Below are 12,719 nucleotides of genomic sequence, written 5' to 3'. Positions count from 1 at the left end.
TTTTTCTCAATAAGTCTCATTTATTTTTTTATGTGTATTTATCTCATGCAACACGAGAAAAATATTTCCTAAATATTAAAGCATCTTATGATTGCCTACCGTTCGGGATCACGACCACCTACTAGGTGGAATAGCAATTTTCTTTCTAATGGTGAATTGAGGTGCGTCTTTATTTTATTTTTTAGTTGTGGATGCAAAAGTTTTATACTTATAATTTCATAATTAAAAAAAAAAACATTTGTTTTTTCAAAACCTCCTTGATCTGATGAATTTTGCATGAAGGTGTGATATGTTTTTGGACAAAGAGTATGCTGTACAAGAAGTGCATCTATGTTTGCCGAAATCAAGTCATAAATAATTTTGAATTTAACAATGAGTTTTTTTTTTTTATAATAGTAAGTCCAATATAACATCGTTTTGAAGTAAAAATTATTGTATTTTATACTTTTAATTTATTTCAGAATTATTATAATCTTTATAATTATAATTTTTTAATATTTCAATCTCAAAATGATGTCATTTTGAGAGTAAATAAAAATAAATTATTTGCAATAATTACAGAAATTTTATTCTGTTTAACAATTGAGGAAAGTTGTTCGGATTTGTGCGAAATCAATACCATGAGTGAGCATTAAATAATGTTGGGCAGACATATTAGAATGAGATGATTTTATTGTTTGGTGTAATTTTAAAATAAAATAAAAATAAAATCTATAATTAAAGAGCGATATATTTTAATTTTATTAAAAAAGATAAACTTAAGGAAAATAAAACAACAAAATCATTTTATCCGAAACCAAAAGCTATATAAGTCTCATATTTTAAAAGTATAAAGATATATTGTTAAAAAATTGTCCAACATAACTTTAAAGTCAATACATGCACCACAAATAATGTCTATCATTTTATAAAAATATCTGTGATGATATGTTTTGGATGACCATGAAGACATTGTTCATGAATCAAGACAATAATCCAAATGACCATAATTATGAGTGAAAATGACACCATATGTCACATAAAGCTGTTCGGTCATATCAAATAATTCAATCATAAGACTTTATTACTTACTTTTAGTATATGTTAAGATTAATAGATTGTACTAAACTTAATTTTTTTTTTTTTTGGAAACATACTAAACTTAAAATTGGAAATGCCTTTGCTTCACTTTAAAAATTTTCTTTATTAAAAAATAGAGAGTTAATACATGCAACATTAATGTACTTATTTATTTAATAACTTAAATAGTTGTCATCAATTCTATTGTGGGTCACTAGAAAGAGTAAGTTTCTTTCCAATAAAAAAAGTTAGATCTTCCAGTTTTCAATTTCCAATGAACATCCCTAAATTAGAACTCTCTAATATATTTGGGTGAACGGTGATAAAAAAACAAGAGAGAAAATATTAAAATAAATAATTATAAAATTATAATCGTTCATTTATTTTTATATAATTATAATATTCAAAAGTAATAATAAAAAATGAGAGAAAAATATTGAAATAAATAATTTAAAAATTATGATTTTGATTCATTTATATATAATTAGTTTTTTAATATAAGAGTATCATTTTGAACACAGAAATGATCCGTTTATAAATTTTTTTACAAATTACACTAAATATGATCAGTTATACACTTTTAATTAAAGCATGACCAGTCATACTTAGTATAATTTATAAGAGATTATAAATAAAAAATTTATAAATATAATCTTTTCTTTTTTTAATATATTCCCACCCTTGTTTCGTTTAGGACAGACACGACAACCTTTGGGATACACGTGTTATTAACAATGGCCATTTCCTTCCCTGTTTGGACACTTGTTCTCCTTTGACAATCCTACTATTGAATTTATACATCTTCACATAACTCATTTTTATAAATTTATATATGCTTTAATAAATTACGCTAATTAAACGGAACTAAAAACCAACCACAATACTATAAAAAAAATAAGAATTTATTTTTCTCATGCACTAGAAAAAAATAAACTATTTCTACACATACTATAAAAAAATATACCACTTTTTTTTGTTTTTTTAAATAAGTAAATCTAATATTTATTATATCTGTGAAACGAGATTAGAATTCTCACGTGATATGAGATCTCTTTTTCCCAAAAAAATATTGTTGATGTAACATTTTCCTTAATATAACATTATCAAACAGATAACAAACTTTTCCCCGGTGAATTGGGACGAGAGAGCGTCAACTATTCTAACATTGTTCACTGTCGCCGGACAGAGACAAACCAATGTCTTTTTTAATCTCTCTCTCTCTTTCTCTTATCGTTGATATTATCTTTCCTCTTATTATAATATAATGATTTCATTGAACGTAGCGCCTTTAACGGGTAATTAACTCTCACCCCAGCTTATGATTCGTTTTTTGACTATTTTTTTTTTTTGAAAAACTTTGATCTTGATCACCAATGTGGCCGTTAAGAATCTTGAGATCACCACCCTAAAAGCTAGTTCAAAGGGTGGGAGTGTTCAAGGCCTTATAAAGGCCACATTAGTTGCACATCTAACCAATGTGAGACTATATATCTCAACACGCCCCCTCACGCAAGAGCCCTATTTTTGGTTTACCTGTGCTTTTTGCTTTTAATTCCACTTTAAAGTGGGGGACGGTGAGGCTCTGATACAATCTTGAGGTCACCACCCTAAAAGCTAGCTCAAAGGATGGGAGTGCCCAAGGCCTTATAAAGGCCACATTAGTTGCACATCTAACCAACGTGGGACTATATATCTCAACACCAATCATCTACGAACGTGAAAAATAATGCAAAAGCAAAGAAAGACGAGCACTGCACTTGGTCGCACTTGGTTTTTCCAAATAGAAAATGACACACGGACCCCACTTGCGCAATTTGACTTGGCTTATATAGTTAGTGGTGCTGTGCATGCCATTTTTGTGAAGCAGGGACACAGACAGATTCTCAATTAACTCCGGCATATCTGGTTACTTTGGCAGTTCACTGAGAGAAAGTGGAAGCTCAAAGGATCATCATAATATTCATAGGAAGAGAAGCAAGTAATTGTGAAGAAGATGGAGAGCACACTTAAGGCCTTTAGAGATGGTGAATCTGTGCTGGACCTCAGTCCAAGATCCACTGTCAGCGGCGGTGTTGAGGACGTCTACGGTGAGGATCAAGCCTCCGAGGACCAACTTGTCACCCCTTGGACTTTCTCAGTTGCCAGGTCCTACTCACATCACATGCACTTGTTTTAGATTCATGGGTTGGGCTAATTTCAATTACATCTAGGGGACTATAACTTATTTTTTATTTTTTTGATTGAATGATACTTACCTTTGTATTATATGTTTTTTTTTTCTTAGCTTCTATTATCCCTGATTACTAGATTGATTATGACTTTTTTTGGTGAGAGATGGGTTTTTATTAAATACCTCTCTGGTATGAATTTATGGTCTGAGTTTCTATGTGATTTTGTGCTACCTGCAGTGGTTACTCTTTGCTAAGGGATCCACAGTACAACAAAGGACTTGCTTTCACTGAGAAAGAGAGGGATGCACACTATCTGCGTGGGCTCCTTCCTCCCACAGTTAGCACCCAGCAACTTCAGGTTTGCATTTTATGATAACTAAGATTCTTATCTATGATCTCTGAGGTGAGGGTGTTATTTTCCTCTCCCCTCCCTTCTCTCTGTTTCTCATTATTTCCTTGTGTTGTCTACAGGAGAAGAAACTAATGAACGGCATCCGACAATATGAGGTCCCCTTGCAGAAGTACGTGGCCATGATGGACCTTCAGGCAAGCATTTTTTTTTTTCATCTCATCATAGTTACATTAAACAGCATGAGATTTGTTTCTTGTTAAGTTTCTCTTGTTAACGCTGTTATTAAGTTTCTCCTTTCTCATTGACCTTCACTTAAAAGGACCAAATGATGCCCTTGAATTTTATAAGAGAATATTGAAAATATATTCTTCTACTTGTGAGGATTGACATGTGCCTCTTAATATATAATGAGGATATGAAAATTGAAAGGTAACAACAGCATGTTGTTGTGGTCTACAGGAGAGGAATGAAAGGCTGTTTTACAAACTTCTCGTTGATAATGTTGAGGAATTGCTCCCAGTTGTATATACTCCTACTGTTGGTGAGGCTTGCCAGAAATATGGGAGCATATTCAGGCGTCCTCAGGGTCTTTACATTAGTTTGAAAGAGAAGTATAAATTTCTTTTTTATTCCCCCTGTATTTGTATGCAATTTTGGACTACATTTGGTGCAGGATTATATAGCTTTTGGCCCTTTTGCAGGGGGAAAATCCTTGAGGTTTTAAAAAACTGGCCTGAGAGGAGTATTCAAGTTATTGTTGTAACTGATGGTGAGCGGATTTTGGGACTTGGGGATCTTGGATGTCAGGTATTTTTGTAGGGGAATCAAACTCTTTAATTTACAGCTTACTATGAAAATATAGGCATGGTACTAAAAGTAGATGACCAAGCCTTCACATAATTAATTATGTTGGATGTGCTTCAGGGGATGGGAATTCCAGTTGGTAAATTGGCTTTGTACACGGCACTAGGAGGAGTTCGTCCTTCAGCAGTAAGCTTTTCTGTCTATTGTTTCTTCTCATTTTATCTTTGTATGTCTCATATAATGTTTTGTCTTTTTTTTCTTCTTTCCTTATTTATTTGTTTTTTGTGGTTAGTGTTTACCTATTACGATTGATGTTGGGACAAATAATGAGCAACTACTAAAGGATGAATTTTACATTGGGCTTAGACAAAAGAGGGCAACAGGGCAGGTTTGTACAACATATATGCCTTGCTCCAAATATCATATACTATCTGCATTTTAACTTTTATTGATCAGAGGCAACTTCGATGGTTTCTTCTTAGGAATATTATGACCTTCTGCACGAGTTCATGACAGCTGTGAAGCAAAACTACGGGGAAAAAGTTCTTGTACAGGTGGTTACAAAATTCCATGCATGGTTTATGTGGCTTCTGAACCGTTATTCTTCAATTATAGTGTCTGATTCTTTCAAATGATTTCTGCAGTTTGAAGATTTTGCAAATCACAATGCTTTTGAGTTGCTTGCAAAATATGGTACAACTCATCTCGTTTTCAATGATGATATACAGGTACAATGTGTCACAAAAGCTTGCATCTATTTCTTCATAGTTCTTATATTCTAATTATTATTGTATTCTTATCTCAGGGGACTGCATCTGTTGTTCTAGCTGGAGTTGTAGCAGCCCTGAAGCTCATCGGTGGTACCCTGGCTGATCACACATTCCTCTTCCTTGGTGCTGGAGAAGTAAGACCATTATCTGTTTTCCTCCGTTTTTTTGACATGATAAGCGAAGGGAAGTAACCAAAGTAACAAAGTAGTATATAGCATTGGATAATTTTAAATTCATTCATATTTTGAGGGTGGTAATGCAAGCACACACATCGCCTATTATTGTTCTGAAAGCAACAAGTTAGTTTGTCTAACTCATTTTCTGTCATGGATTCAGGCAGGAACTGGTATAGCAGAGTTAATAGCTCTTGAGATGTCGAAGCAGGTGAATCAGCTAGTAATGCTGGTTTCATGAGTTCATTTTTAAATTACAACTGGGGATATTCTTCTATTCATTTCTATTGTTTCTGCCGCAGACCAAGACACCTGTAGAAGAGACTCGCAAGAAGATATGGCTTGTAGACTCAAAGGTAGTAGAAAGCATGATAAGTTTTTATGGAAAACTATTCTTCTGATTCATTCATTTATTCTAATTTTAATTTGATTAAGTTTTAATAAAGCATTTCTTTATTCTGTTGCAGGGTTTAATTGTTAGTTCGAGGAAGAATTCACTTCAACACTTCAAGAAGCCTTGGGCTCATGAACATGAGCCTGTTGACAGTCTCATAAATGCCGTTAAGGTGTCAAAATATGTCTGCTTTATGACTTGCAATATCTTACCTTTAGATATATACGTCCTTATCCTTAATTACCTTACATTTTCAGGTAATCAAGCCAACAGTTTTGATTGGATCATCAGGAGTGGGAAAAACATTTACAAAGGAAGTAATTGAGGCTATGACCTCAAACAATGATGTAAAGTCTTATCTCTCTCTCTCTCTCTCTCTTGTGCGTCAGTATTTGTGTGGGTATTTAGTTATACAATTTTAAATAGGAATTGTATCTTTGTCATGCCTGGCCTGCAGAAACCTCTCATTTTGGCTCTCTCCAATCCAACCTCACAGTCTGAGTGTACAGCTGAAGAGGCTTACCAGTGGAGTGAGGTAAAATAACAGATGACCATATCTTTCTCTAGACCTGGTTCAATGTTCTTTGATGCAAATTATGCTTGACACTCCTACATTTTTGCAATAATAACTTGCGTGCTTGTTTACCAAAAAGGGTCGTGCAATTTTTGCTAGCGGGAGTCCATTTGATCCTATTGAATACAAGGGCAAAGTTTATCTTTCTGGCCAGGTTTCAAAATCTTCTTCAGATTCATGATTAGTTCCCTCTTTTAAATAGTTAAACAGCATATCATCATATCTGATTCTTTCCTTGTTAATTCAGGCCAACAATGCTTACATTTTCCCTGGCTTTGGTTTGGGTTTAGTAATGTCAGGAGCAATCCGAGTACATGACGATATGCTTCTAGCAGCATGTAAGTGAATATGACAAATTTAGCATGATACATCCTACGAACATGATGTTGACTCTTTTAATTTTCTTAGCTTACTCTTGCCTTTCTACTGGCTACTGGCTTATATGAAGATCACAAATACATAAGGCTATTTTTATACACAAGGCTTAAATTTTTATGTCTCAACCTTCCTCCAATGCACCCTCTCTTCCAATGAAGAGTTAGCCTTAGGGGCAAAGGTGACTGGAGAACGTTGTATAGAGATACTTCCAGGTTATCTATCAAAAAAAAAAAAAAAAAACTTACATGTCAAAATATTAATTGCACCCCATTAACTAAGTACATGCATGAGTAACTTTGAACCTACAAATACATAAATATGCCAATACATAAACAATGTTTTTAGATCATGTAAAATTGACAAAGGAATGATCAACATTCTTTCATGAATTGTACAGCGGAATCCTTGGCTAAACAGGTGTCAGATGAGAACTACAAGAAGGGCTTGATTTACCCACCATTCTCTGATATCAGAAAAATTTCGGCTAATATAGCTGCAAGTGTTGCTGCCAAGGCATATGAACTAGGTGTGTGCTCATTGTCTTAACTCTTACTTCCTCATATACTAGTTAAAGTTCGCTATCTGTCTCAGGCATGCATTTCCTTTTAAACTCAAAACAATTGCTTCAACTCTCATTGCAGGCTTGGCTACACGTCTTCCTCGTCCTCAGAATCTTGTGAAGTATGCTGAGAGTTGCATGTATACCCCTGTATACCGCAACTATAGGTGAATGTGGGGAACTCGCTTTTAACAAGCGACTTTGGCTGTAATAAAGAATGTGTTTGATGTATGGTGTGCTTTTATGCTTATGCAATAACGAACGATTTTATGCTTTACTTGAACCAAAGCTTTTTCAATTATGAAATCCTTATAAAGCCAATCGCTATGGTTATTTAAACAAGCCAAAACAAAAGTGCTAGGAACTAGGAAGCATTATAGCTTGAGTTATTTGCCCCGGCGACTTTGGTTATATTTAGGACGAAGTAAATAGAAGGGCATATTGTACACCATGTACTACCTTTGTATAATAATAATAATAATAACAATGGCCATGCATATACAATTTAAGGGTGTTAAACGAACCAGAAGTCTTTGATTCGGTTTGTGAAGGCCTGAGCTTACATGTCTAAAATTGGTTGTTGGCTTCAATTTGTATAAAAGCTCGTATAATAAAAAGGTCTCAGGCTCCAATTCAAAAGTTCGGCCTTAAAGCCTCTCAAGTTGTCTTAATATATTATTTTTTATTTATATTTTAATTTTTTATACTACTTGTACTAGCCTTATCTTTTTCTTCAATCCATTTCACCTAATTTTATTGGTTAAACATACTTTTTGAATGATTTTGTTCTATATTATGTTGTTTAGATATACATTAAATTTATGAATATTTATGGAATTACTAGTATTATTGATTGTATATTCTGTTTGGATAAATTTTTGTTGTCTTATTTTTTTTAAACAGGCTAAATCAGACTTTTATTTTTTGTAAATAAGTCAAGCGCCGATAAGTATATTTATAACAGGTAACAAGTTTGGTCTTGGTCAGTCTAAGACATTTAAACACAGACTTAACCTTTTAAGATCAAAATTCGGCTAGGCTCGGTCCGTTAACACCCCTAGTATTATTGGCACTCTTTCAACATTCTAATGTAATGTCTATGAGCGCTCCTTCATAAAGCCTATTGCCGCATACAACAACCCATTCATGTTCTATTTTTCTTTTTCTAATTTTGGAAAGTAAAGCTAAAAAGCAATCAAAATGTTCAGGAAGATGTTTGCATATTCAATCGTATTATAATTTAGTTTGTTATATAATTAGTCAAAGGAATATGAAATAAATTTTTATTTGTTGATTCAAACATTCAATAATTGAATTTACAAAAAAATTAATAAATTATTTAGTGTTCGTTTTAAAGTTTAATGAAGGTTAAAAGTCGAAGTACATCAACCGCATCCTTGTATGGACCACCAGGATTGGCAATAGAAAATGGGCACAATACCCAAAATGCCAAACCCCTATAAAATTGGTTCCTACTATTCTGAAATAGGTGAGACTCTTGAAAGAAAAAGAAAAAAAGTAGTTGATAATAATGGGTGAGTAAGTCTCATTGAATAATCTGAATTCTGAACCTAATGGTATGATTTTTTGTTATTGTAATGTTATGATTTTGATTTGCAGGTAAGGTTCACGGATCACTAGCTCGAGCAGGGAAAGTAAGAGGGCAAACACCGAAAGTGGCGAAGCAGGACAAGAAGAAGAAACCACGTGGCCGCGCCTACAAGCGCATGCAATTCAACCGCCGTTTTTTCTCCACCGTTGCGGGATTTGGCATGAAGAGGGTTTATGTAGTTCATCTTTTTCAGACTTGACTCTTTGTCTACCTACCAATGTCTTCTTCGTCCTCTTGAGCCTAATCATATCGTTGTTGCTATGCTTTTGATAAAATAATTTAGTTGCGGTATTTCTATTGATCAACATCTCTCTGTAATGGAATTTGAACTTGTTCTCTTATTTCATATTTGACAATATGTGCATTTTTACGTACTTTCATGTTTGATTATGCACTCATGGAGTGTTTATCATTTGCGCTGGGCTAAAAAAACAGATTAATATTTCAAAATAAGTATTTATCAAATAAATGTATAAAAAAAAAAGCAAACACAGAACAAAATATCAAACTAGGATTGTTTGTCATTTGTGCAAAATGTTTGCATTTCGTCAAGTGGAGTAGTATTTTTTTATTTTTATTTTAAATGTTGAGTTTGTCAATTAGTATACTCCACATGACACTCTTAACCTCCCTTCTCTCCATGTAAACAATCTAACCTTGAGATCGGGCACAACGTTTGGATATATCTTAATTCAATTGATTTTATAATTCTCACAAATTAACATTTAATTATTAAATGGATTAATTAATGGTTCCGGTTTTTACGCTTATAAAAACGTAATTAATTAATGAACACAGTTTTCGTTCTTACTTTCTTTGGATTTATATAGGAAATATGAACAATTTTATTACGGTTAAAATGATCAACGAGTTTAACCATTGAAGTCACGAATAGATCAGTTGAAGTGTCATTTTATTAATTGGGGTAGGTGGAAATCAAACGCAAAATACTAAAAGGTTGAGAAAAAAAGATAAACATAAAATTAAAAAAATATGAATAATACTAAAAATTAAATAAATAACAATAAATAATTAAAAATAAAATAAAGATAAACAAAATAAAAAATATATATATAAAAAATAAAAAATAAATAAGAGAGGAAAAGTAGAAGAAAGAAAGAGAAAGAGATATGGAGAGATAAAAAGAGAAATAAAAGAAGTCATTAGGTGGCAAAGGGTCTAACACATTGGATTGGTCCGTTTAACTCACCATAAATGACAAGTTGGGTTAAGATTTTCAACTTGCTTGAACCCGTCTCATTTAAGAGTAGGTCAAAACGGGTTTAACTCGTTGTGAGACGGGTTGATCTGCCAGGGCAATTTTTAATTTTATTTTTTAATTTTAAAAATTAATTGACAATGCTTTTTATATTTCTTTGTCTTCATTTGATACTTTTTATATCTACGGGGAGTATAATTTTTAAAAAAAAATCATTTTTTAATATGTTGGCAAGTTAGAGGGGCGAGTTGGGTTGAAATTTTCAACCCACTTACAAAAATGAGGCATGAAGGTTGGGTTATACCTGTGAAAGGTTTGGAAAGTGAGATTGTAGATTCAAATCTCAATAACATCATTGTACTCAAAATAAATAAAAAAATAAAGAGAGATATAGGAAACATGATAAAAAAATTGGACTAATTAGAACATAAGAATATAAATTGGTCTAACCCTTCACGATGTTAATAAAATTATTTCTATCTGTTTTAAGTCAATGTTAATAAATTTTCCTAAATCCTAAACATAATATAAGAAATTTTTGTTTATTAATTAAATTATAAATATATTTGAATAATTAATTTGTGTTTGTGAGAATAACAAAATTAATTTAATTACTAAAATATATTTAAAAGTGGTGACCATCTTACAGTTTAATTCAATCATAAAATAGTGTTTTGTGTAAAACATGGCGTGGCATGTGATAGCATATGGTAAAGTTTACTTCACGTGCATCTTGTAATACATAATTTGAAATCTTCCACGCCATTTGGGGCAGTCTTCTAATAATCGGCTTGGAGTGACCGGTTCAAATCGAAAACTGGTGAACAGGTATCGTAACCGGTCCGAGTTATATAATGGATTGGACATGTCTTATGAACCGATTTGACATGGCGGCGATTTTTGTTAAAATGGGTAAACGGTTGGTTTAAAAATACCAGGTCATGTCCTGAAAAAAAAAATAAAAAAAAATAGGTAATCTCTTCTGGGTTTTGAAGAGATGAATTCGATGGATGCAAAAGTTGAGGAGAGACATCCATGGTTTTGGTCTTCTCATACGAGAGAGAGAAAGAAAAAGATATTTTGCAATTCGAAAATGGTGAACGGCACATTGTCCTTGTGTGTCCGTGCCCTATTTCCCATGTCTCCACTACTATGTTTGCTTTTTACTTTTTATTTTTATTTTTTTGAATTTAGTATTTTTTTAGTATATTTTAATTAATTTTAGAAAATAAAAAATTAATTATTGCATACATAAATGTATTAAAGATTTATTTTGTTTATGAATGGTTTTAATGTATATTTTTAAAATAACCATACAATAAATTTTATGTAAATATTTTTTCTAACAAATTAATTTATATTATATTTATCATGGTAAATTATTTTATGAAACTTAATTGATTAATAAAATATTGAATATTTGAAATTCAGCATATAAATTTATAAAAAGTATGTGAGATTTAGTGATTTTTTGAAATTTTGAATATTAAATATAAATTTGAATATAATTATTCTATTCAAGCAATTTAACCTCAAATTTCCCAAAGCAAGTTCGCCGTGAACTGTAGCAGCACCGTCTTCTAAAATTTGTCCCCTTTTTATGCGGTCGTTGAATGAATCCAATATCCTAACTGGATTGATTGCTGGGTTGAATTTTATAACATTGATTTGGGAAATATGCTAGTTGAAGGAAAGGGTGTTGCTATTAATAATGATTAAAAAATCATTTGTCTTTTTGTTTTCTTGTATGATAACTTAAATATTTGTAGCATTATTGATTTTTATTAGATGTATAATTGATGTGACGTTGTAGTGTAAAAACTAATAAGTACTTTGAGTATTTATTAGCAATGTAAGGAGACTCTTTATTAATTGATGTGAGAGCATATGTTGGATCTTCTTTATTATTGTCTTTGGAGAGATTTATCATCTTAATTTCAGAACTCGTCTCGAATCGAATTAGTTACGAAGCGATGAATTGATTAAAATATCTAAAAAAAATTCCTTATAACTTCATTATTTTTGCAACTTAATCATAACGTCATTGTAAAGTCATATTCTAGGAACATCACACTGTTGTTTTATATATCTAACTCTAGTGCTATGCTGCCGCATAAGAATAAAAATATAGAAAGTAGGGATTTAGATTTGGTAGAGTGGGTTGGATAAAGGTAAAATTGATTAATCCGTCAAAATGGGGGGTTGTGTAATCAACCCAAAAATCCAACATAATCTATATGTGGGGCGGGATAATCCGTAGGTCAACTCACCTATTATTTTAAAAAATATATATATTTGATGTGAGATTATGACTTGATTAGTCTTTGCAAATTACTATTATGTAAGACAAAAAAAATTTCTTTTAGGGCCATGATACTATTATTTTACTGCAACAATTATTTTTTATTTATTTTTGATTCAACAAAAAAAAGAAATTAACACAAAAAATAAAAAAAAAACTTAATCTTGATTTTGAATTTAAATGCAAGTGTCTATACAAATAGGATTATATGCTTATTACGAGTTGAAATGATGTGTTCATTTGCAAATATTTATATGCTTGATGTCATTATTTTGTTATATAATAACACTGAAATTATTAATTAATTTTAAAATATGATTTGCGTAATTATGTTAAATGAAATTATTGGTTT

At 31.7% G+C, this 12,719-nt stretch overlaps 1 protein-coding gene across 1 annotated transcript; it reads left to right on the top strand.

Annotated features, from left to right (window-relative positions):
* The first annotated feature begins 2,927 nt into the window (after positions 1-2,927).
* On the top strand, positions 2,928-7,809 carry LOC133313759 (NADP-dependent malic enzyme). The gene is made up of 19 exons (XM_061515169.1): positions 2,928-3,204; positions 3,468-3,588; positions 3,702-3,776; positions 4,042-4,193; positions 4,284-4,389; positions 4,507-4,572; positions 4,679-4,774; positions 4,869-4,940; positions 5,031-5,114; positions 5,192-5,290; positions 5,493-5,540; positions 5,632-5,685; positions 5,797-5,895; positions 5,981-6,070; positions 6,181-6,258; positions 6,377-6,451; positions 6,545-6,635; positions 7,073-7,201; positions 7,317-7,809. Exons 1-19 carry the CDS (start codon positions 3,053-3,055, stop codon positions 7,403-7,405), a joined length of 1,776 nt encoding a protein of 591 aa, XP_061371153.1. The 5' UTR covers positions 2,928-3,052; the 3' UTR covers positions 7,406-7,809.
* The last annotated feature ends 4,910 nt before the right edge of the window (positions 7,810-12,719 follow it).

The sequence above is a fragment of the Gastrolobium bilobum genome, unplaced genomic scaffold (genome assembly GCF_033153095.1).
Source record: "Gastrolobium bilobum isolate Gb01-03AN ecotype WA unplaced genomic scaffold, APGP_CSIRO_Gbil_v1 utg15927, whole genome shotgun sequence".
Lineage (NCBI taxonomy): Eukaryota > Viridiplantae > Streptophyta > Magnoliopsida > Fabales > Fabaceae > Gastrolobium > Gastrolobium bilobum.
Note: the sequence above shows the minus strand (reverse complement) of the source record. Positions and strands in the feature narration are given on the sequence as shown.

Coding starts and splice junctions, on each gene's coding strand:
- LOC133313759 (XM_061515169.1), top strand. CDS start 3,053: ATGGAGAGCACACTTAAGGCCTTTAGAGATGGTGAATCTGTGCTGGAC. Junction 3,205..3,467: donor TGGACTTTCTCAGTTGCCAG/GTCCTACTCACA, acceptor TGCTACCTGCAG/TGGTTACTCTTTGCTAAGGG. Junction 7,202..7,316: donor TGCCAAGGCATATGAACTAG/GTGTGTGCTCAT, acceptor CTCTCATTGCAG/GCTTGGCTACACGTCTTCCT.